This window comes from Mytilus galloprovincialis, chromosome 3 (genome assembly GCF_965363235.1).
Source record: "Mytilus galloprovincialis chromosome 3, xbMytGall1.hap1.1, whole genome shotgun sequence".
NCBI classification, from domain to species: domain Eukaryota; kingdom Metazoa; phylum Mollusca; class Bivalvia; order Mytilida; family Mytilidae; genus Mytilus; species Mytilus galloprovincialis.
Genome location: NC_134840.1, coordinates 61,781,340 through 61,806,090, shown reverse-complemented (window position 1 = coordinate 61,806,090; position 24,751 = coordinate 61,781,340). Strand labels below are relative to the sequence as shown.

At 31.8% G+C, this 24,751-nt stretch overlaps 1 protein-coding gene across 3 annotated transcripts; it reads right to left on the bottom strand.

Annotated features, from left to right (window-relative positions):
* Positions 1 to 3,038: 3,038 nt before the first annotated feature.
* Positions 3,039 to 24,669, bottom strand: LOC143068561 (uncharacterized). Of its 3 annotated transcripts, none has more exons than XM_076242720.1 (4): positions 24,580 to 24,669; positions 7,988 to 8,988; positions 6,957 to 7,613; positions 3,039 to 4,487 (listed from the first exon to the last, which is right to left on the bottom strand). In XM_076242720.1, exons 2-4 carry the CDS (start codon positions 8,960 to 8,962, stop codon positions 4,257 to 4,259), a joined length of 1,863 nt encoding a protein of 620 aa, XP_076098835.1. In that variant the 5' UTR covers positions 8,963 to 8,988; positions 24,580 to 24,669; the 3' UTR covers positions 3,039 to 4,256. The 3 variants fall into 3 exon arrangements, with proteins under 3 accessions (XP_076098835.1, XP_076098833.1, XP_076098834.1); XM_076242718.1 differs by lacking the exon at positions 24,580 to 24,669 and adding an exon at positions 22,111 to 22,267; XM_076242719.1 differs by lacking the exon at positions 24,580 to 24,669 and adding an exon at positions 9,574 to 9,613.
* Between the last annotated feature and the right edge of the window lie 82 nt (positions 24,670 to 24,751).

Genomic DNA, 24,751 nt, shown 5'->3' with positions numbered 1-24,751 from the left:
GATTCAGTTAGTTTATGTGACAGATTTTAACGGATTAAATTTTTAAAAACTCTCCGATTCAAGCTAAAATTGAAAAATCTATCAAACATGCAAAAAAACGTCACTTTTCAGATGTTTTTTGTCAAAAATGAAAGTGGCCTCATCCGTGTTCATCCTCAACCTTTATATATGTTATGTATTATCATTAAATGCAACTTACATTACAATGTTATGAATAAACAAGAATGTGGCCACTTTCATTTAAGACGGAAACCGTCTAAAATTTAACTAAAATGCTAAAAGATTTCAGTAATTTAGCATTACTTAATGATGTTAGTATACCCGATACATATGCATTGTATTGTGTAGCAGAAACATTCTACTTTCAAATAAATATCTATAAGATTACATTTTCACAATTTTGCAAAACTGCTATATTTTTGGGCAAAAGTAGGGTCCCACTGAACCTAGTCCTTAGCAAAATTACGTGTTTCAGATTTTTAAAAACGCATTTGTGCACACAAGGATTCCATTTGATCATTAAATTGATGTTGAAATTCATTGGTTTTAATCAAGCTAAAAAAGTATAACTTTACCTCTGTTTAACTACGAACTTACAGAGTATATAAAAAAGAAGATGTGGTATGATTGCCAATGAGAAAACTATCCACAAAAGACCAATACGACACAGACATTAACAACTATAGGTCACCGTACGGCCTTCAACAATGAGCAAAACCCATACCGCATAGTAAGCTATAAAAGGCCCCGATAAGATAAGACAATGTAAAACAATTCAAACGAGAAAACTAACGGCCTTATTTATGTAAAAAAATAAACGAAAAACAAATATGTAACACATACACAAACGACAACCACTGGATTACAGGCTCCTGACTTGGGACAGGTAATACATAAATAATGTGGCGGGGTTAAACATGTTATGCCAATTTTTACTTTTCACTACGTTGTAAGCAAATGTTTTTCGCTTAAACTTTTGCGATATTTTTAAAGCTTTTTCGCACAGCTAATGAAATCGTAATGATTTCATATAGATCGACTTAGATAAGTTTTTCGAGTGATAACTGTTATAGAACAACACTTAGATATAAATATACCCAAGCGTCATAAATAATTTACGAGTATACGGATTGTTTAATGGATTGGCATTAATATGACAATGTACTCATAATATGTGAATAGTTCCTTAGACAATTGGAACATATACTTTATTTGTTGATTTGTAAAGATTGTGAAGATCTAAATTTTACCCTTGATTGGGATGTTATGCTTTTATTTTGAGCAAATCTGACTCAAGCAGAGATTTTCATCGTGCTGCTTTTGTCTATTGGTATTAATTGTCCAGGTTGTTTGTTAAACTTTTTTTAGGAATTTAGGAATTTAGGAAATTAAAGTTACATTCTTAGCTTGATTAAAACCAATGAACTTCAATATAAAGTTACTGATCAAATAAAATCTTCGTTTACCATTTTTTGTTAGAATGTCCTGTACCAAGTTAGTAAAATGGCAGTTGTTATCTTATAGTTCGTTTCTGTGTGTGTTGCATTGTCGTTTGTGTTTTGTTGCACCTTAGTATTTCTGTTGAATTGTTGTTTTGCCCTTAAAGTTGATAAGTTTTCCTTTGTTTAAGTTTGTAACCCGGATTTGTTTTCTCTCAATCCATTTGACTCTTGAACACTGGTATACTAGTACTACTGTTGCCTTTATTTGACATAGAATGTATCTCGTTTACTCGACAAGGCAACTTTCAAGACTCTTACTTTTATGAAAGTCTGTATATGTATAGAATCGTAAGTAAAAAATTATGAAAGAGAAAAATGTGCTTTAAATAAAGAATAGAATAAAAAATAAAGAATGGTGAATAATGGTAAACAAGAGTGCACACACTGAAATGTCTCGCCTTCTTTACTAATCATTGATATTATGTTGATAGTCCTAAATATAAAGCTTTATTACAACTGTCACATAAAATTTAACATTAACCAAGACAATTTAACCCATGAAAATGAGGTCAAGGTCAGATAAACAATGCAAGGCAGACATGTAGAGCTAACAATTCTTCCATACAACAAATATAGTTGACCTAATTGCTTATAGTTTAAGAAAAAAAAGACACAAAAACTTAACAATGAAAATGAGGTCAAGGTCAAATAAAACCTACGCAACTGACATATAGATAATAAAATATTTCCATACACCAAATAAAGTTGACCTATGGCATATATTATTAGATAAACCAAAACTCAAAAACTTAACTTTGACCACTGAACCATGAAAATGAGGTCAAGGTCAAATGACATCTGCCCGCTAGACATGTACATCTTACAATAATTCCATGCAACAAATATAGTACACCTATTGCATAAAGTATGAGAAAAACAGACCAAAACACAAAAACTTAACTTTAACCACTGAACCATGAAAATGAGGTCAAGGTCAGATGACACTTGCCAGTAGGATATGTACACCTTACAGTCCTTCCATACACCGAATATACTAGACCTATTGCTTATAGTATCCGAGATATGCACTTGACCACCAAAACTTAACCTTGTTCACTGATCCATGAAATGAGGTCGAGGTCAAGTGAAAACTGTCTGACGGGCATGAGGACCTTGCAAGATAAGCACATACTAAATATAATTATACTATTATTTATAATAAGAGAGAATTTAACATTACAAAAAATCTGAACTTTTTTTTCAAGTGGTCACTGAACCATGAAACTGAGGTCAAGGACATTAGACATGTGACTGACGGAAACTTCGTAACATGAGGCATCTATATACAAAGTATAAAGCATCCAGTTCTTCCACCTTCTAAAATATTAAGCTTTAAAGAAGTGAGCTAGCCGACGCCGGATCACTATCCCTATGTCAAGCTTTCTGCAACAAAAGTTGCATGCTCGACAAAAAAAATGAAGAGAGAAATATGGTCTAGAATTTCCAGAATATATGGAAATAAAGATATCTCATCCAAACTCATATATAATCATGGACATGTGTGCTCACTTAAAATAAATGACTAAAACAAAGAAAGTACATAAAACAATTTTAAAATCTCGTTAAAGTATTTCTTACAGTAAAAGTTCGAGGCATAAAATTTCAGATATAAATTAATAAGTTCAACATAATACTATAAAACAAACATGATTTAAAATAATCCATGAGAATAAAGCACCAATGAAAGCAGACTACCTACCGTATAACATATCTAACAAACAGTATACCTTAACCATGTGTTAGTTGATTAATGTTAGCTCAAAAGTCAAGCCTGTTACAAACTACTAGACAGAAATGAAAAATGTTAGTAATGGCTAAGATTGGCAAAATCATATAGCATTTATTATAACCTTCTAAAGCTTAATCCAGCACAATTATGAATGCACATTCTGAGTAAATAACTGTTTCAAAATTTGGAAGAAAAAAAACATTACAGACCTGAAAGGCAATGGTTTAGGTGATTTAACATTTTTCAGTTTTAGAAAAGTAGTAAATGGAGTTTATAACTTTATCAACTGTAATTCTAAACTAAAGAAATAAATGATGCAAATGATTTAACTTTATATGATTAACTTCTCAATCTTAAAACAAAATATATAAACAAATATAGTCAAATCGGTTGCAACCAAAATGATGTAAATTCAAACTTCTTTTATCAGATTTTTTATACAAAACCGGTGTATTATTGTGGGTTCCTGTTAACTATACCACACTTTCAAAACAGACTAAATAATGCTTCATTAGTATAAGCTTTAGGTAAAAACTTAACCCATTTCGATTGCAACAAATTCGATAAACATAACAGAATAACTCAAGTAATTCAAAAACAAAAACAATATACTTAAAGTCAGTAAATTAATCTTCTTAATGTATTAGTAAACAGATCTTTCCAAGTATTGCATTTTTGTCTATTGTCTTTCTTCAGATGAAGATTAATACTACCTACTGATCTAACAATGCTTTAATTTCTTGAACACATTATTATGAGTTATTATTCATTAAACTCTTTGATTAAATTGCTTACAATAAAAAAAAACGTTTGCATTTATGAACTAAAGTGATTTTTGTATAAAATAATCATATAATATAAATCGAAGCAAATTAATTTGTTCTTTTCAAAACTCTGTGATATACACTCTAATCATTTAATATCTTCATTTAATGACAAACGTATACATGAAATCGATACAGTGGTTTGAATCAAATGGCACCAGCACGTTTTCTCATCATTATTCCAATTTTTTTATCAATGGATTATTTTTTTCTAGGGGCTCCCTTACAACGTGGAATATGTCTTTCGGCAGTGGTTGGGTTAAAGGATCGTTTACAACTGGGACATTGCACATAGTCCGGGTTCTCGGTGACCGGAGGCGGGGGTAGACTTGACATATCTTGTCCAGTTTTCTCCATCTCTGAAACCTTCTTAGCATATCTTAGATTCTCGATAAAACTTTCGTGTTGTTTCCTCCAGTCTTTCTTCTTTTTCTGAAATATAAATTAATATAATAAAAATATCAAATCAGTAATTAATATATGTGAGAGAAAAAAAATGACAGCCAAAATTTTCATCCTTCACTTCTCAAAACCTTGTTGTTTATCTGTTTCCTTCTTGAATATGAATGTTCTTTCCAGTTTCTTATCATCTACTATATTTATACCTTCACAGTACTGGAACTTATTGCATGAGGAGTAACGAAGGTATTATCTCTTACAAAGGCCATGTGCAGTACGGTCATGTCTGAACAGCTAAAGTTAAAACCCTGCCAAAGAATCAAATTTAAATTTAAGAACGTTTCATAAATATGTTTTCATTTTGCAATAGTTATGCCCAAATGGTGCCAATATTTTATTATTAATTTTAGAAAAGTGGGCTAATCGGGTCTTCGAGAATATCTTAATTCTATTTTAATTAAACTTTTGTGTCAAGCAAGATTCCCCTTACTTATGTATTTGTAATTAAAACTGCTTAGTTCTGTTACTCAACTAGATCCAGGCCCCTATGTATTATAAGTATAGTCGTTTAATGCTCTTTGTCGCTTTCTTGGCACAACAAAAATCACGTGCGCAGATAACTCAGTGTTATTTAATGAATGGCTGTTATTTATTTTGAATTTATTGAACCATAAAATTAATTTTTGACTCTTCACATTGAATAATCCGCGAAGCGGATTATGTTTAATGTGAAGAGTCAAAAATTAATTTTATGGTTCAATAAATTCAAAATAAATTATTGCCATTCATTATAAATAATTTTTTATCAAAAATAAGGCTCAAAGATATATATATTAATAAGGATAACAATGTACACAGATGTTTGCGTATGAATACACAACGTTAGAGTGGGCGTGTCGCCATAAAAATTGATAACATTGAAAATAAACCTAATTCTTTTAACCAATGAGAAGACAGTAAATACACCAAATTTATTTATTATAAAATAGTATACACCAGTAAGTCTTTGTTTATATTGACACGTAACATAAATATTGACAAAAATTTAATTATTTGGTAAGCATTAAAAACGTGTTATTGATCGATTAGTGGCTTTTAACACCCTAGCAAATATACCAGGTGGACGGCCACGAATATACCCTGCTTTATCATAGGTACTTGACCGACACAGGGAAATGGATTTGTAACAAACTAGCAGTAACACGGTAACAGTCCACTGGAAGATACATCATACTATTCAGACATTATTCTGACCCTGAGCACACCAGTCTCTGCCAATACCACATGCTTGAAGTAAATACCAATTTTTAAATGTTTTGGTGTGACACAGACGGGGTTCGAAGAATCTAGTCCTCGAATAGAGCACGCTACCACAAGACAAATTGTTCCATTAAGAAATATGCACCAAAAGCAAATTCGATACATTTCGCTGTTATTTGCAACAACTTGGTCGATACCACTACTGAATTACTCTTGGTCCCGAGATAACCGTCAACCAAATAGCACAGACACGTATTTATTTGCAATCGATTATTGCAACAACTTTTGAATTATGAGCATTAATTTTCCAGTAATGATCGTTTAAACAGATAAGCGCATCGAGCATCGAGAAATCAGACGGCGCAACATGGATTAAAATTACTCTATTTATTTGTTATTGACATAGACCAATCGATTAAAAAAATGTTAGCTACTAGTTATAACACATATTTTTGTTCCTTTACCATGTTATATTTGCTTTGAAAATGTTCACTAAGGATAACTGAATATATATTTCAGTAGTAATGTTTTTTTAAAGAAATTGTCCCAGCTTTTATTGCCCTTACGTAAACACCTGACTAGTCAGTGTTTTAAATGTTTACCAATATAATTCATGTGTTTCGATAAAACATGTCTATTTAAATAAGGGACATATACCCATGTATGGGGGCTTGCATTACAAAACATATGTCTATGTATAAGGGCTTATTTCTCAAAACATATATGTAACAAACATATGCCATGCCATTATGTATATAAATAAAAAAGATTACTGTTACATTTTTGTACATTACATTAAGCAACAAATACATCTGCAGTTGTCATTATTACACAAAATAAACACCAAACACGCAACCTACCCTGCTATTATACTGAAAATGAAAGTAAAAGAAATATATACATATTCAAAATGTCTTGTATAAAAGCCTGTGTGGGGAAACCTCTTGTTTATATAAAGGAGACATGGCACAAAATAATCACCACAAATGAATTGCAGACTTTTTCAATTGTTTGAAGCAAGCAAAACTGATTCAGGTCTTTTTAGCTCATTTCAAAAGTTAACTGAGTACATTAACTTTTTCCTATACTTTTTCTTAATTTAGATGGAAAATATATGCTTAAAAAAAATGCTCGTATCTTACCAAAAAAAGCAGTTTATATGATGCAGATCATGCAGGGGAATTCTAAGACAATAAAGTTGACCCCTTTCAGAAATAACAATACATGTTGGCATATACTTACAGGTGGTGTCTTTGATCTCAATTTAGGATTCTTGACATATTTTTCCATATCTGTTCCAGCTGTTCGTAATTTTGTTGGATCAAGAATCTTTCTTTTCTTAGTTAAATTGTCACAAGAGTTCATATGTCTTTCAACTCTGTCAGCAGCAAACTTTCGTCCACATTTAGAACATGGAACAAGCTTGACTCTAGAACTTTCATATGCACCGTCAACGTTAGCAGCATCAGCATACATACTGATGTCAACTTTAAAGTCTTTAGGAGGGGTGGATTCTCGTTCATAGTGAGGCTGAGTACTTTTGGGATTTCCTGAAGGCCGTTTCACTTTAACTGGCTTTGGATGTTTTGGGGGAGTAGGTGCCACTCTATGTCTACTGTCAGACCGAACAAAGTCGTCATCCATATTGTCTCTGTATGTATCACGATAGCTAACATCGCTTTTATGTGTCCGGTTTGTTCTATTAGTCATCATTCTTGATTCTGCTTCAAGTCTTCTTTGTGCTTCCTCCTCACGTCTTTTACGCGCTTGTGTCGTTATTTCATCTTCTTCACGTCTTCTTTGTTCTTCGTCTTCCTTTCTCTTGCGTTCGGCATCTTCCTTTGCTTTCTTTCTTCTTTCCTCTTCTTTGCGTTTTCTTTTTTCCATTTCTTTTTTCTCCTAAATAACAAGTTTAAAAGAAGATTAATAAATTAGTGGTCAGTTTTTAATGTTTTCCTTGATTCTAAAATGCCTTTTGTTGTAATAAATGCACGGAATACTGCAAATATTACATCTTCTAATATTATGAAAACTAAAATATGAACAAAGCAAACTTTTACAATGCTATGGTAATCTGTTTCCTACACTTTCAAACAGAGTTACCAACATTACATATGCGTTTGCAATTTTGAAAACGTTTTGAAATTTTGAAAGTTCTTAAGGTTACATATTTTCTATGAAATAAGCTTAACGAATCTTTATGCAGTATCTTCAATTTTAGATCTAGTCTTGATTTGAAGCCACGATTTCTACTTAGCAATTTTTCTACTCACCATTTCTTCTTCTTGCTCTCTTTCTCTTCTCATTCTCTCTAATTCATCTTTCTGTCTCTGAATCTTTTCCATTAGTTCTTGTTGCTTGGACAAAATTTCATCATCATCGCCTTCATGGATGTTTTCTTCATCGCTATCGTTTTGCATACGACTGTTTTTTTTCAGTCTTTCGTTTCTCGATTCATCTTGTTCCACTTGCCATTTCTGGAAGTCAGTCATTTTAGATCTTTGTGTTGAAGGTGACATATTTGATCTGTTTGTTTTTATCTTCTGTTTCTGTAACTTTTTCAGTTGTGATAAATTGGGTGGCGGTGTATCGTCACTGGGTGACTGAGTAATGGGACCGTACAATTCGACCCCAGAGTAAATCCCATAGGGAGCTGGAGCACTTTTTGGGACAGATTCGTCGTTGGCTTTGGGTTTTTTGTCCTCTTTTGTCCAAGGTCTGCCATGTATTTGAGGTTTCCTGGTAATCGGCGGTGATGCATTGTTTCGGTCGATTGGTGCTAGAGGATTAGCTTTATCCCGGCCCATGGCATTACGATAGCCGTATCCACCTCGTTTTACTTCATTAGATACTTTTCTTTTTTCAAAGAAATCTGTTTCCCCGTATTTCTGTTCACTTCGTTTTTGTTTGAAATGTTGATTAATAGTTGGAATTTGAGTTGCGATGCCGTTTCCTCTTTCAATTTCGTGGCGTTCACGGAAGAAATCTCTTACCACTCCTTTCGAATTCACCCGTTCTAAAGTTCTTTTCTGATTGTCTTCGTACAATCTGACCATTTTCTCTTCTTTCTCTCGCATAATTCTATCGTGATAATCCGTCTTAAGTTGCATGAGTTTTGACGGCCTTTTGGCACTATTATTCACATTTTCCATCTCGATGCCCGGCAATGGTTGTCGAGCATGGGCAAATTTTGGTATTTTTGACGGACCTCTGTAAGCAGGAGGACGTTCTACGACTGATCTACTCATCTGTGCTTTGTTGTTTAATAAAGTTTCTGCAAAATAAAATTGGTTCAAATCAAAATTGTAACTTTTTGTGGACCGATAATCCATCATTTTGCTCTTATTGAAATTTCCTAAGTGCAACCATTCCAACAATACTCTTAATTAATACAGAAGCAATCACTGAAACTGTAGCTAAGAAAAGGGATAGGTTTAATCAACTTTGTACTAAGTTCCAATTTTTATGACATTAAATTTACGGAATATTTACATGTTACCATAGTGACGTAGTGTGAATAATGCATGCTCAATACCATTAACCATGTTTAACTATTTTCCTCCAAGGATCGACATAAAAATTATTTCCGTTCAGATATATTGATTTTTCTACAAAGTAATAAATGTAAGTAACTGTAGGTATCTGATAAGGAAATTCGTTAAAGATCTAATAAAAACTGGCACCATTCCACATACATTATTCATACAATCTTCTATTTATTCACACGAAAGGTTCCATGTTTAGTCGAGATGCCACTTTAACGGCCATTCAGGATGAATTTAATTAAGATTGTAACCAGTTTTTTTTTTATATATGTGTAACGTAGCGAACCTACAATATGTGTGAAACGACGATTTACCTCTAGATCTATTGGTGTGGTCCATGCTAATAACTAATAACAAAACAAAGCAACCATTCCATATTTAAATAAAATGGATGTTCTTATGAAGAACTACAGATGTATTGATTTATATTCATACCTAATCTAAAATTAGCGTTACAAGTCTTTTTTCTTCATTAGAGCAGTGTTGTAATATAATTATGCTTATCACGATGCTACAGAGAACTGTCATATTATATCACATTGACATAAATGTAATAGCATTTCAATCATTAAAAATGTAAGGAGATTATTTATATTTTATTCGGATTTATCTGGGTTTCAGTGTAATAAAAAATTATTTAGCGGAACTTTGTCGTAATAGTGGAAAACTAAATTATCTAAAAAGAGCAGTTCTTAATTATCAAATCAGATTTCAAATTTACAGGTAACAGGTCACTGTTTTTCGACTGGAATATTTTAGTATTCAGATTCAATATATTTGTGTTGAGCTTAGAATTTTTGTTCATTGAACGTCTTCGCTATAGTGGGTGGTTCTAAAAAAACATGCTGGTCTGCTTTCAAAAACGTTACTGGTTAAGTACGGTAAAGCCATCACGGTTCCATACAGGAACCCTTGCAACAGCTGTATAATACCTTGTTTTACTATGACTAATATAATTATACATATCTTTATTTAGAGATTTAAAAAGAAACACAAACACATATGCTTTGTCAGCTCAGTTTCCTACAAGAAGTGGTGCTAATGTTGATCACTACTTGATTGAGAACATTAGAGACGGATACAGGGTTCAGGGGTCAAGCCATATATTTTCTGATCTCACAACATTGGTTGCATTTACTTTTAAGTTTAATTTTACAGAAAAAAAACCTTTAAAATAGCGCTGATAAATTTAAAGAAAATTAGTTTCGAAATCTTTATTTAAAGAGATACTGTTTTTATATACCAAAGTGCTATACATTGATTAACAACCATATATTTTGACTAATTTAACAAATTTCACGTAAAAAAATGTGTATAATTCTAATTTGCACTTTTAAAATTGTTTCCCAAATGCCCTTATAGAATGCAGTTATTTTTTTTTCAAAATCCGAAAGATCGCGGAGCCAAGTTGTATAAAAAAAAAAGATGTGGTGTGATTGCCAATGAGACAACTGTCCACAAGAGACCAAAATGACACAGACATTAACAACTATAGGTCACCGTACGGTCTTCAACAATGAGCAAGGACCATACCGCATAGTCGGCTATAAAAGACACCGATAAGACAATGTAAAACAATTCAAACGAGAAAACTAACGGCCTTATTTATATAAATAAAAATGAACGAAAAACAAATATGTAACACATAAACAAACGACAACCACTGAATTACAGGCTCCTGACTTGGGACAGGCACATACATAAATAATGTGGCGGGGTTAAACATGTTATCGGGACCCCCTCCCCCTAAACATGGGACAGTGGTATAACACTATAATAACAGTACAACATAAGAATGTGTTCGTCTTACCTCAGTTTCGGACACTGTAGATTTGATCAATAAAATTTGCCAATACATGGATTAGTCTAAATCTTATGTGTCACTTATAAAGTGCACTGTTACTTATATACATGAAATCCCGTGATTTATATTATTGGCGATTAAATATGTGCATAATCCAGTTGCTATATATACAGTACGGGTAATCGGTAGTAAATAATCTTATATTTAATGTAAACATAAAAACAATCCAATAAAATAACAATAGAAGAATGAAGGGAAGCATTACCCTTATATGATATTCTCGAGTTGTCTTTCTTCCAATAATAAAATCATCAGCATGTTGCCTTTATTAGATATCCGTGTAATGTATTGCCTTACTAGTACTTCAAATTATAAACTTATCACGTTGCTTTCATTGGGGATTGTCTTGTGTGCCTACCACTAGATATAAAATGCGCATTGTCATCATTAGAGATTCTCTTGTGGGCCTAACTCTAGTTTAAAAATCAGCATGTTGTGTCCGAGATCATCATATTGTCTATCTAATATAAAATACTCATGTTGTCTTTATAAGATAACATCGTGTTGCCTTGCTATAAAGGATAAAATCCTCGTTTTGCCTTAATTGGGAATCCTCATGTTGGCTACTACTTCGTAAATCACTTCAGCACGCTCCGTTGTGGGCATATATGCAATTCTCATGTTATCTGAAGAAGATCGCCGTCTTACTACTAATGGTCAAATGTAACTGTTGCCTTGGTTAGATAACTTCGTGTTGTTTTGCTACATTTACTAGTAAAAAACATCAGGTTCATGGTTACCTCATTACTACATACTAAACACATAGAAGGAAGCAACAATCAATGTAAAGCATAAGAGAGCAACCACACATGTACGTTGCTTTGAGGTCTTTAGATTGCATGAAAATCGATGATACTTTTCCCAAACTCCTTATAAATATAACTTTGCTTTAATATTGCAGTTTTATGAGGGCGTAAATGAACATTGAATACGTCTTTTAACTACCAACTAAATTGATGGAACAGTGAGCATTGGGATGAGGGGTCATTCCAGATATTTCAGAGGAAAATGTATTGAAATGTTTCACCCAACAATAGGCCACACCCAGCAGGCCGGTTGCAGTCGAGCTTTGAAAAAAATATTCAGTATATCAGTTCGGCGGAACAGACCTTCCGGTCAGATATGGGATTCACATGCAATCCCCCTCACCCCCCCCCCCCCCACAAAAAATAAATACGCCCGTTTTTTTTTAGAGTGTAATAGAGTATAGTTTTCTGTTGGGTGGAATTGTGATAAAGAAGTCAATACGTCCTAGCTCAATACTTTGAAGGCGTCATTCTTAGCCTACACATGTGTAACTTACTGTATTTATCTGAATTTCAAAATGACTGAGTGACGTTTTTTTTTCGACGTACTTGTCAACTCCACCGTAGCGAATCATATAACTTTGACATAATCAATAATATATTACAGTGAATACGAGCGAAAAATATCTTTATAAGTGGAGAACTGTCGCGAAAGTACACATCCATTGTGAGACTGCTAGTATACGAACAACTGTAGAAAAATATCGGAGGCAATATATTTAAAATTTAGAGCACAACTTTTCTCCGCATAACACTTCCTAATTATAACCTCTTAGGCAGCAACCATTTGATTTTCTGAGGGGGGGGGGCTATGGTTTTTTTTCTGGACAAATTTTTTTCGCGACAAGTCGAAAACAATTTTTTTTCTTTCAATTTTAGCATTACATATAGTGGCAGCTGAGGGTGAAACAAACATTTTTTTTTTTCTCAGAATCAAAAACAAATTATTTTTTTCTCCAAAAACTGGAAACAAACTTTTTTTTCCAAAAAAAACCATAGCCCCCCCCCCCCCCCCCCATAAAATCAAATGGTTGCTGCCTTAGAGAGTAATTAAAGTTTATGATTTAAACGTATTGGTTCAATTGTGTTTCATAAAAAAGTAAGGCTAATAGAGATGTAAAAGAATTGCTTCAGGAAAGGATAAATCTTACCTTTGAAAACAGATTTCAAAAGAAGAAATATTATTGTATTTTGTATTGACACTAAGTCTTGGTGACGCGATTTTTAACAGAGGTCAACTTTCTTAGGCTTATAATGTGATCCGATTGTTACTCTTTGCTCTAATTTGATTCTTTATTCGTAGAAAGAGAAAATCCTAAATGAATATATATCTACAAAGGAAGCAGGGGCGGATCCAGCCATTTAAAAAAGGGGGTTCCCAACCCAGGACAAAAGGGGGAGTCCAACTATATGTCCCCATTCAAATGCATTGATCGGCAAAAAAGAGGGGGGTTATAACCCCCGGACCCCCCCCTCCCTGGATCCGCCAATAGGAAGAATTATAATAATGTTAATTGCATAAATCAAATTGAAAGTGGGTGAATACAACTTTTGCTTTAAATCTACCGGTAGCCTTGTATGGTGAGTTCACATTTTAAACTGGGATTCGGTGGGAACAACAAATTTGCTCGATTTTACATTTGGACTTCATATAGTTGTCAGTTGCTTCAATGTTATTTATCATAATTGGTTTGTGTTTCCTGTCAGGGATTTACGTATGATGCTGGAGGATCAAGGGTTTCTTACGACACTGAGAGTGTCCTCTTCGAAAATTTAGAGGACTCCATCACGACTTGATTGAACATAGAATTTGGTATTGCTCCTTTGTGTATCTTTTTTTTTAATTTTGGGAATGAATGCATATGCCACAATGATCGGGTTAAAATGTTTTTTGTATAAATATTGAGAATATCATTGATGATCCCTCTCTTGTGAACATTTCAATATTAAACAACAGATCAGTACCTTATTTTATTTGTTTATCTACAAAAAGTTGAATTCATCTACTGTTTAAAAACGATTTTTGGTTCCTTAGGGCTGTGTCTTGTAACGGAACTTGGAAGCGTTCATCATAAATTTCATTTCATAAATATAATACATGATGATGCCTATACAAAGACACGATTGGGAAGATTTTCGGTGTATTTAGAGAGACAATTCGATATTTCTATGTCAAGTTTAGTTTCTTACTTAATAATCATAATACAACTTTGTCTATTCAACTAATAATACTTGTATCAACGAGAATATCTGATGAACCAGTTTTCTTCATACTTTGTGCCCAAAAAGGTCTTATAAAGATAACTCATACTTTTCAGTGTCTGTAGTGTTGCCTTAAAGTTTAGTACATTTGTCATCCCTAATTCCCTGAACTAATTTGTAAACATTATAATTTTTTTTTTGAATAGTGGGACAATAAATTTGAATCGATAAAACGAAACTCTTCTGTCCTCTTGTATTTTCGATAAGTCTTGAACAATGTATAATGGACTTCAAAATATATTAATAAATGGCAAGATCTATGTCAAACAAATATTGCTTATTCTCATTTCGCCTTAGCTGTCAAAATTATTATATAAAATTAATCTCAGTTTGCCTTAGTACAAATTTTCAGGTTAAAAGAATTAACTAAGGCGAAATGGGAACTTGTGTAAACAATGGAATTAACTTATTCTTTGTTTGTATTGCAATTATGTTTGATATGTGTTATTTTAATGTCAAAATCAGTCTTGAAATACTTTTTAAAAGATGGGTTTTTTTGGCGCATTGCATTTGCGCCAATTTTTGAAAATTACAATCTTTCATTTGCGCCACAAGGTTATATTTCATTCTCGGGGGGGCCACTTCAAACTTTTTTTGGTAGGGGTGAGCAGCTGAGACATCAAGTACCCCACCCTTTTCATATATTTTGTTTATCAAAAATATATACCTTGTCATATATTAATGAACAAAAAAACAGACCTATAGATATATTTGGATATTTTTCATCTTCTTGTACATTAGTACCCACTAAACACATAACGTTCAAAGAACGTTGTGGATTGGTTCCTGTAAGGTTATTTCGGACCTTAACGTTACACGAACGTTGTGAGAACGTTAACATGAAACGTTACAATGCAACGTTCTAGGAACGTTTTGTTTTAACGTTGTGTGGAAGTTTCAGTTTGGTTATGTTACAAATAATACGTTGTAGAAACGTTTAATATTAGTTACTTTTTAACGTTACTTTACTAACATTCTTAAAACGTTCGAATAATGTTCCTCTTTTTTTTTTGAAAAAATAATCTTTTAAAAAAATATCAAATTAGTAGCAAAAATGCAAGTAAGATGCTTGCCGTCTTGCATGTTAATCAAACCTTTATTTTGTTCCAGAAATTGAATTCTGATAGTTTTTAAAACTAAAAAACCGACACTGTATTAAGAACAAAATAACTTTTTATTCCTTAAACATATAGATTGCTCGATTAATTAAAAATTCATTATTCTCATCATTTATTATAACTTTTTTCATTCAACTTTAATTTGTGTTCTCTATAAACATAATTAGCAATTATATACATAATGATATTTGATACAGCCATTATGTTAATCAAGCATAATCTGATAAGGTTGACCTATAGAATGATGATGACCAGATGTTAGACAAATTTATAGTTGCTATGGTAATTAAGGTTATAGGAAATCTAAGTGTAATGGGATAGTCACTTTTGAGACTATTTCCTGTCGTGTATTTGTAAGAAAGCAGTGATAACAAAGAAAACAAAAGAGAAAATCGCATCATCTAAAGAGAAAGAAACATGTAAGTTGATTGTTACTTTAAACATTCTGATATACGTATATGATTATGAATGACAAATAATACGTTTTTTTACCACAAATAAAACTTAATTTATTTATGAAATCTTTGTTAAATGTGAACATTGCATTTATAACCCTTATCAATGGAAACGTGTATTTTTGAATTTTCCTTGTTACATACTATTTCAGAATGTTATTTAATTATTTTTAGGTCATACAAATTTAAAAGAATTGGACAAAATGCACAATAAATTACTTTAAGTTAGTAACATAATAGCAATCCTTAATGCCACATCGGATTCGAAATTTGGAAATATATATGCATAATTAAAATGTTAAATATTATAATACCGATAATGCTGTTGTATTTAGATTTGACTTTGTATTTTTTTCACTAGAATTAATCATTTAGTTAGAACATTTTTTACATGGATCTGTTTCCTGTACCCATATCTACCCTCAATTTTCCGGCTAAACTTAGATAGCACAGTAAAGTCTAACAATCTAAATAGATGTTGGAAGATATGGTATGAGTGCCTTATCCCTATTGCATCGCCTTGTATAGTCTAGTTTTAAACAAGAGTCTTTTAGGATTTATTATATTCACAAGAAGTATACATTGAGCACTCATTTGTTCATTTCTTTATTACAGGGACAGTAAAATAATTTTTAAGGAAGATTTGCTACACTGGATAAGAATTAAACAAAAGACATATTCAGGAAGTAAGTGTATGAACATGATGAAGTGACTTACAAAACTAGGAAATAATTGTATGAATTACCGAATGAAGTGAAATTACAGAACTAGGAAATAACTGTACGAACCTAATGAAGTGAAATTACAGAACTAGGAAATAACTGTATGAACCTGATGAAGTGAAATTACAGAACAAGGAAATAATTGTATGAATCTGATGAAGTGAAATTACAGAACTAGGAAGTAATTGTATGAAGCTTATGAAGTGAAATTATACAACTAGGAAATAACTGAATGAACCTGATGAAGTGATTTACAGAACTAGATAATAACTGTATGAACCTGATGAAGTGAAATTATAGAACTAGGAAATAACTGTATGAACCTGATGAAGTGAATTACAGAACAAGGAAATAATTGTATGAATCTGATGAAGTGAATTACAGAACTAGGAAGTAATTGTATGAACATGATGAAGTGAAATTATAGAACTTGGAAATAACTGTATGAACCTGATGTCAAAAGTGAACTACATTTACAGAAATGAAACATCATGAATATACTTTATAATTTTCATTCTAGATCTGATGTTGTAACGTGTAGAAACATAAAATAAAAACTTTTAAGAATTTGCTCTTTGTCTAGCTAAAATAAATTATGTATTTGTATTCATATCTTTGTATTCATTATTTAAGAAAAATAGGTAACATGGATGTGTTGATTTAATTCATTCAATTATGGGTACTATTCCTGAAGAGAAAAATTAATTGATTGTTGTTTGCTAAAACGTCCAGTGGCAAAATGTTCATGCATGTTCAGGAAGATGTAGATGAAAACAACGTTGAGCCAATGAATGTAGAAGTTGGGCTATTGTTGTGCCAACATACAAATGTTGTCTTGGACTAGGCTAAATTTGGGTTCCAGATTGGTAGCAAATGATTATATTTAGGTTCCAGATTGGTTACACAAGGTTCTATAAAGGTTTCTGATTGGTTACACAAGGTTCTATGAAGGTTCCAGATTGGTTATACAAGGTTCTATCAAGGTTCCAGTTTGGTTACACAAGGTTCTATTTAGGTTCCAGGTTGGTTTTTCATAACGTTATATCATAACGTTCTTACAACGTAACTGGTAGTCCACACTTTTACGTTCCTACAATGTTAAATCACAACGTTCTCACAACGAAACAGAAACGTTCCTGGAACATTTCCTGAACGTTTTTGTGTTTTGTGGGTATTTACAAAAATTTTTGCGGTCCCGCTCATTTTACGTTCTTGTTTAGAAGCAACGCAGTCGCAATAATCACACCTTGCTTTTCCAATAAATTCTTCACTCCTCTATTTGCCAGTGCTATTTGCCCCTTTTATATCTTTAATTATGAAGAAATTTCAATTTCAAAAGACAATAACATATGTTTTGTCAGATAAATGTAGTAATACTTCAGATAGTATCACTTTTACTGAGTTTAACATTAATTAAAAACTGATTTGCCGTTCCCTCTTGAAGGACGCTGACACTATGCTATGGAATTTCTTTAAATGTTTCATGTATACAAACCTTTCAATGTTAATTAGGTGGAAATGTCAAAATGATTGGATTTATTGCATCTATAACTAACCTCAGTGGAAATACCACATTGAATAAATAGAGTTTAATTGGTTTGACAAATAGCTGATGCATTTACGACTGTGGTTTAACCGCATCGAAAATAAATACGAACATTTGATTAGTTTCAGATACTTATGATATAATCCAGCAAGTGATAATATCAACCTATTGATATATTTAATCTGAATTTCTCACCCTTTTCATATATCATGAAGCATAAAATAGTGACCTATTCCAGCGGCTCATCCCTACCAGTCATTACATAGGAAGTGGCCCCCCCGAGATTTCATTTGCGCCAAAAAATAAAAACTTCATTTGCGCCATTTTACATGTAATTTAGGTAAGCAATAACGAAAGCGTTAAATATTCATTGGTCTAAAAGGTTTGTCTCTGATCGTCTCTACAGTACTTCTCTGATTAATGGGATGAGTTCAATGTCACACTCATTTCTGAAGCTGAGACACAGAATCACTAAGGTTTATAATTATATATAGTGTCACATGTTCGAGGTGTCAAGATGGACATTTTCAATTTAGACATAAAACAGGATAATTAAGCGTGTAATATTTCATGACCACACTTTTTTAGAAACCCGAAGTTTATTGCGGGGGGCAAGGGGGGTCCCAATAACAGCAAAACAGCAAATTGATTTGGCTCATAACAGATAACAAGGAATTAAAATGGACAAAAACAGATAACAGTAAATGAAATATTAAAATAATTCGGTCTTTGACAAATCAGTATTTCTTATTACGGATATAATCCTTTGTAATGCATTCCATTTTTTATGACTATGTTTTTAGTATTAATTTATGTATCTAGAATGTGTTTAAATTACTACTCAATATATTATAATATTTTTTATACGCTCGTTTACGGAACGTATTATGGTATACTGTTGTCCGTCTGTTGTCAACATGTCGGACATTAACTCAAAAACTCTTTAACCATTTGCATTAAACTTTGGGAAATTGGTTATATCTATTGACGTGAGCTCCCGTTTTTTTTTTTTTTTTTTTTTTTTTTTATAAATTTTAGATTTTAAGTTTCTGGGTAATGGGTTTTTATTCAATAAAATTGGTGTTTTTTTTCAGTTTTCTGATAATATCTCAAAAATGCTTTCACAAAGCAAGGCATTTTGGTGAATTGTTTATATCTATAAACATGAGGTAACTTTCAATTTTTATAAATTTTAGATTTTACGTTTCCGAGTTAACGGGTTTTATTAATTAAAAAGGGGTGATTTTCCAGTTTTCAGACATTAACACAAAAATGTTTTCAGCAGTTCTCATGAAACGTTGGTGTATTGTTTATATATATTGACTGAAGCTCCCTTTGTTGCTAATAAAAAAAGTGACCTAAAAGAGTTTGAATATTCTGACTTTTTCTAAATGACCATTTAATGAGGTGTGTGAATTTTTCTTAATAAAACTTTGAGGCAAAGTGGTATATAGGGTAGAAAAATCAAAAGCACCAATTATAAGCATGCAATTTATCAAGTACTTCGAACGAATTTTGACACTCTAAAAGCAATTTATTCCACTATTTTCAAAGGCCTAATTTGAACAATTTTTTATCATCTGAGGTTTTTGATTGTACCAAGTGTACTAGTAAGTAGAATACATAGTTTAGTAGGGAAACAATGGCTTGAAACGAAATAAATCTTTGTTTGTAATGAGTTATGTGCAGCTTCGGACCCAAATACATGGTTGGAACTTTCATTGTACAATGCATTTGGTTCTGCTTTGAAAAGAATCACAGAGCTGAGTCTATGTACCATATTATATAAAAGGTTAAGTGGTTGTTAGGACCTAGTCCTTAATTGAGATCCTTGTCAGATATTCCTGGCCATATGTTTTCCTTTTTGTCATATTAAGAATTGTTTTAATTTAATATGTTCGTACGGAAAACAAGGAACATTATTCTCATACAAAAAATTAAGATAATTCTAAATACACATTCATAAAAAAAATGGAATTTATTACAAAGGATAATCATAAGATATACTTGAATTGTCCTGGACCTCACTTCTGTGATGGGTATATGTTAATGGAATCCTTCTCTGAATACGGGACAAACATATTAGTAGTGGTAGACCCCAATGGCCAATGATCTTCAATTTATACCGACTATTGACTGTCAAAAAAAAATGCTAACATTCCAGTTTTCAATAACAGTTAACAGCAAATACATTATCACAATAACAGATAACAAAAAAACTAAAAGCCCAATAACAGCTAACAAAGAATAAGACAATAACAGCTAACAGCAAATATATTTTCAAAATAACAGATAACAAAGAATTAAATTGCCCCATAACAGCATAACAGTTAAACCCCTTGCTCCCCCCCTTTATTGATACCCCAAATAAATAAAACCTTTCAAAGCCAGTATAACAACTGCATGAAATGGACTACAGTTCATGAAAAACGGACTATGCTTTTTATTAATACGGTATGCACTGAAGAGGAGGAATTTTCCAGACATGAATACATCAGGGCCGTTGCTCACAAGTTTGGTGTCAGGGTAGACGTATAACTTTACAATAGTGTATAATTCATAGAATAACTCCAGTGTAAACTGTTTTCTTTCACTATTTACATTAGGTGTTATGATCACGTTTATTTATAACAGAACTGTGTTTCATTAAGGTTTTAACATTTCTTGTGTGGTTTAATGTCGATTTTTGGCGCAATTGAAAGGTTTTATTTTGGCGCAAATGAAATATTGTTTGTGGCGCAAATGAAAGATTTTATTGGCGCAAATGAAATGCCAATTGGTGGAAATGTAAAGCACAGTTTTTTTTGTGTGTGTGTCTTTCCAATATCTCTCTTTTTGAATAATTCTTTTAAGACTTTACAGTGGCTCATTGTTTTTACAATGTTTTTTTTAAATTAGCAAACTAATAATGTACATGTAATAAAGAATCTCTTGAGAGAAAAGCACTAATACCTAAGGCAAAAGATTTGTTTACATAAATATAAATAAATATTAATATAATGATAGTATTTTACTTATAAATGGACTTAGTTTTTCTGCAAGGAACCATTACATTCCCTCTGTGGTTAAACTTGGACAATCAAAGTTAGTATAGAGAGGAATATCTTTATTTTTTTCTCATTTTTGATGAGGCTGCGATTAACATCAAAAGTAGGCCAGGTTCAACGGAATCCTTACAAATTTAATATACAATAAACACAGTTTTTTTTAATTCAATCTTATTATTATTAGAGTTTCTGTTATAAAAGTCTGTTGGAAAACATGTTTTTTTGTTCTTTTAAACTTTTTTGTGTGTTGCATAATGTAAAAGGATAATTCTGAGGATAACTAGATTATTTCGATTTTCTAACTGCATAAAATAAAAAAAAAGTTTCAACTTTTATTAAATATGAAAAAAACAATATTTCAAGAGAAGCAACTTTCCTACTTAAAAATGTTTTATTTTAGATTTTTCCTGATTTCACAACTTTTAAAATCATAAAAATGGTCACTTTAATTAAAAATAATAATTCAAGAGAAACAATTTCCTAATTGCATGTTGTTTAAATTGCAATAAAAACACAGAGGTTTAATTTGTTTATTTAATATTTTTATCTAGTTGTTTAAATTCCAATAAAAACACAGAGGTTTAATTTGTTTATTTAATATTTTCATCTAAATTCACATTTCGCCTTAATTCAATTCCCATCTGGCCTTAGTATATTTTATACCATTTTTACCTGGAATTTCCAGTTCAGGCGAAATGAGAACACACTGCAAATATATATTTTCTCAGTTTAAATAGACAAACAATGTAACAATATGACAGTTGTTGAATAGCTAACTTTTATCATTCATATCATTACAAATACCTGGTCCTCATTTCATTCAGTAAAAAAGAATCAAAATAGTAACTGTAATGTTTTGAAACATGTTTACTCAACAACTTTAAAAATGTTTGGTCATGAGGAATAAAACTGCTTAAGTAATTATGAGTCATAATATAAAAATCGTTTTCAAAAGCTTGAGGTGATTTTGGTAGTTATATATGAGTCAATATACACTGGTTCTTTAAATAATTATAAACAAAATGACTTACTATTAATTAATCCATTTGGATAGTTTAGTCCAAGTGGCATCAACAGTGCCATTTTGAAATCTTATTACTCTAAAAATTATAATATGTGCATGTTCATCACCAAACTGATTTTTGATGCTTGATTAAGTGTCAAATAACTCATATTCATACTTCCAAATTAAGCCTTCAAAATATTCCAATCATGTTGAAACATCACAACAAAAATTATGTGTAATTAAATTAGTGATGAAGTGACACAAACAACATTTAAAACACTTCACAATTAATCTATACAAATTGTGTTGTTATAGTAAGACAATAAATTGAATTCAACTTATATTTAATAGATAGAGATCAGAATGTTTACACTTTGAAAATTAAACGAGATCCAACATGGTGCGAGATTGTTTTAGCAGATAACAAAAATGTTGACAGATTAAAACAACTGTATTTTTGTGTTATATATTTGTTCATCTAGTACATATGAATATATGAAAACAAAAATAACAACATCATGTGCACATTAGTATGTCTACAGTTAAAATGTAACAACATTGAACTAGAAATTGCCAATGATTTTTCATATCTTAGTCTCTCATTCAGTGGAACAAGAAGTTTTAAATGGCTTCTGTATTGTGTACTATAAGATATATCTTTTTTACATACATTTTATATTAATTAGGAAAAGTACCCATACTGAATATTTGTTTAAGGGTATCCAAGTCCATCCACAATTTTAATCCTAAAATACCCAGATTAAAAATGAAGCTTTTGTTTTCATTGTCTTTTGACATGTTGATGACTCTGAATCCACACTACATGTACCTTCACTAGCATCTTCATTTTCTTCATCATTATGGTGGTTGTAACAAAAGTAATCTGACAAAAATGATTGAACAGCTTACCAGGAATTTATAGAAAATTATAAATTACAAAAGCTTATGATACTTTTATAGAAAAAAATGTTATGTTGGACACTAATAGTAATGGGTAGGATTGATAAGGAGCCATTTAATGACAAATGTAACAATAATGTTACTGTACCCAGGACGAATATGACCTGTTTAGCTCCATTTACTTTAGTCAGAGACTTCTGCTGTAGTGGACCAAAGGCCAAGGATTAACTATAAATGCATATCCTTGGTGGACACTATAATATATTCTTTAATGTCAGGTTTAGACAGGGACTTTCTATATACATGTAGAATAGAAAGTCCCTGGTTAACCCTCTTGCTGCTGAGTTTTTTTCTTGCTTTGTCGCACCAAAAGCATCTTGACAATCCTTGTCTGTGACGTTGCAAAACTTGTGCCTCTCTGTAAAACATCGCTTTCCCGCCGTCCCTAATTTTTCTCGCTTCAATGTAGCCGTAATTATGGGAAGCGTTGTAAATGTAATTTTATGAAGGGGGTCTCATTGGGGGGTTCCAATCCTGGATCCCGCTTATTGTTTTGTTAGATTCCCGTATCCTGCTTACACTATGTGCGTAAGCAATTCTCATTTTTTTGTCATTTCCCGGGTCCCGCAAGACCTCATTTCCCATTTTCACGACACAATAATTTGACTTTCACGTTTCACGCTTACGAAAAATCAGCAATCCCGCATCATGCTTAGACCACAATGAGACCCACTATGAGGGTTACTGCTCTCAAAGATTATTATAAACGATGTTTTTTTTTATACAGCATCATTTAAAAATATTACTTTTAACCATAAAATAAAGTATTTTTTTTATCTTTGTTGTCTTTAAAAAAGTGAAAATAATATAACAACTGCTACGTCGAGCAGTATAGGTGATTTTTATTTGTCTAATTATTCGGAATGTGATTACTATATATGAGATAATTTAATTGATTGAAAGATTTATGAAAAATAGTTTAACAAATTTTTTGAAAGTATGCAACATTTTTCAAGAAAATGAAGAACTAGATAATTAGTAAACACGTTAAATAATTTTTTATTTTATTACTAACAAGCTTATAATCCTGTATATTTTTTGACAACCGTTTTAAGTATACTTATAATGCATTTTATTCAGTTTGCTTCATTCCTGCCAAATTCATCCTTTTGGAGCCGTCTTTAAATGTTGTTAGTGCCCCTGGGTATTGTGACCTTACAATGGACCTTTTACGTTCAACACAATCAACAAGATTTGTGTGTAGAAGCCATAAACGTCCCTTTGGCAGAAAGAGGGTTAACTTATGATAAGGAGTTTATGATTTAGGGATAGGTATGGTTAAGATGTTATGTTTAGAGCAAGGAATAGTTTAGCGGAACCCTGCATGGTCCAGGTCCCTTAGTGTTAATGAAAGTCGGCAGTTTAATCAGGATACTACTACTAGTGAGTAGTGTAAAAAAATAGAATAACACAATAAAATGAAAAAGATGTTCTGAACTTCATTGTAAATAGAACACAGGAACCATAATTAATACAGTTGGTAAATTAAATTAGCAATTGATTAGTCATAAATTTGAGGTGTCATAATACTCACCTGCGTTTTTTTTTTTTATGTGACACCACAGAAATCTATGATCTGCAAGAATGAGATCATATGGTGGTCGCCATATTGTTTACAAGTCCTAGGCAACTGCAATGTCAAAGGTCAAATGTATTTATTTTTTTTCTTTAAAAGCATTGAATATTATATGACATGTTAAAAAATA

Bases quoted from the DNA above. Each gene is read 5' to 3' on its own strand.
- LOC143068561 (XM_076242718.1), bottom strand. From the start codon at position 22,162: ATGGCACTGTTGATGCCACTTGGACTAAACTATCCAAATGGATTAATT. The intron at 8,989-22,110 runs GTAAGTCATTTT...TTTATTTTGCAG, and splicing joins TCCAAATGGATTAATTAATA to AAACTTTATTAAACAACAAA. The intron at 7,614-7,987 runs GTGAGTAGAAAA...CTTGTTATTTAG, and splicing joins GAGAGCAAGAAGAAGAAATG to GAGAAAAAAGAAATGGAAAA.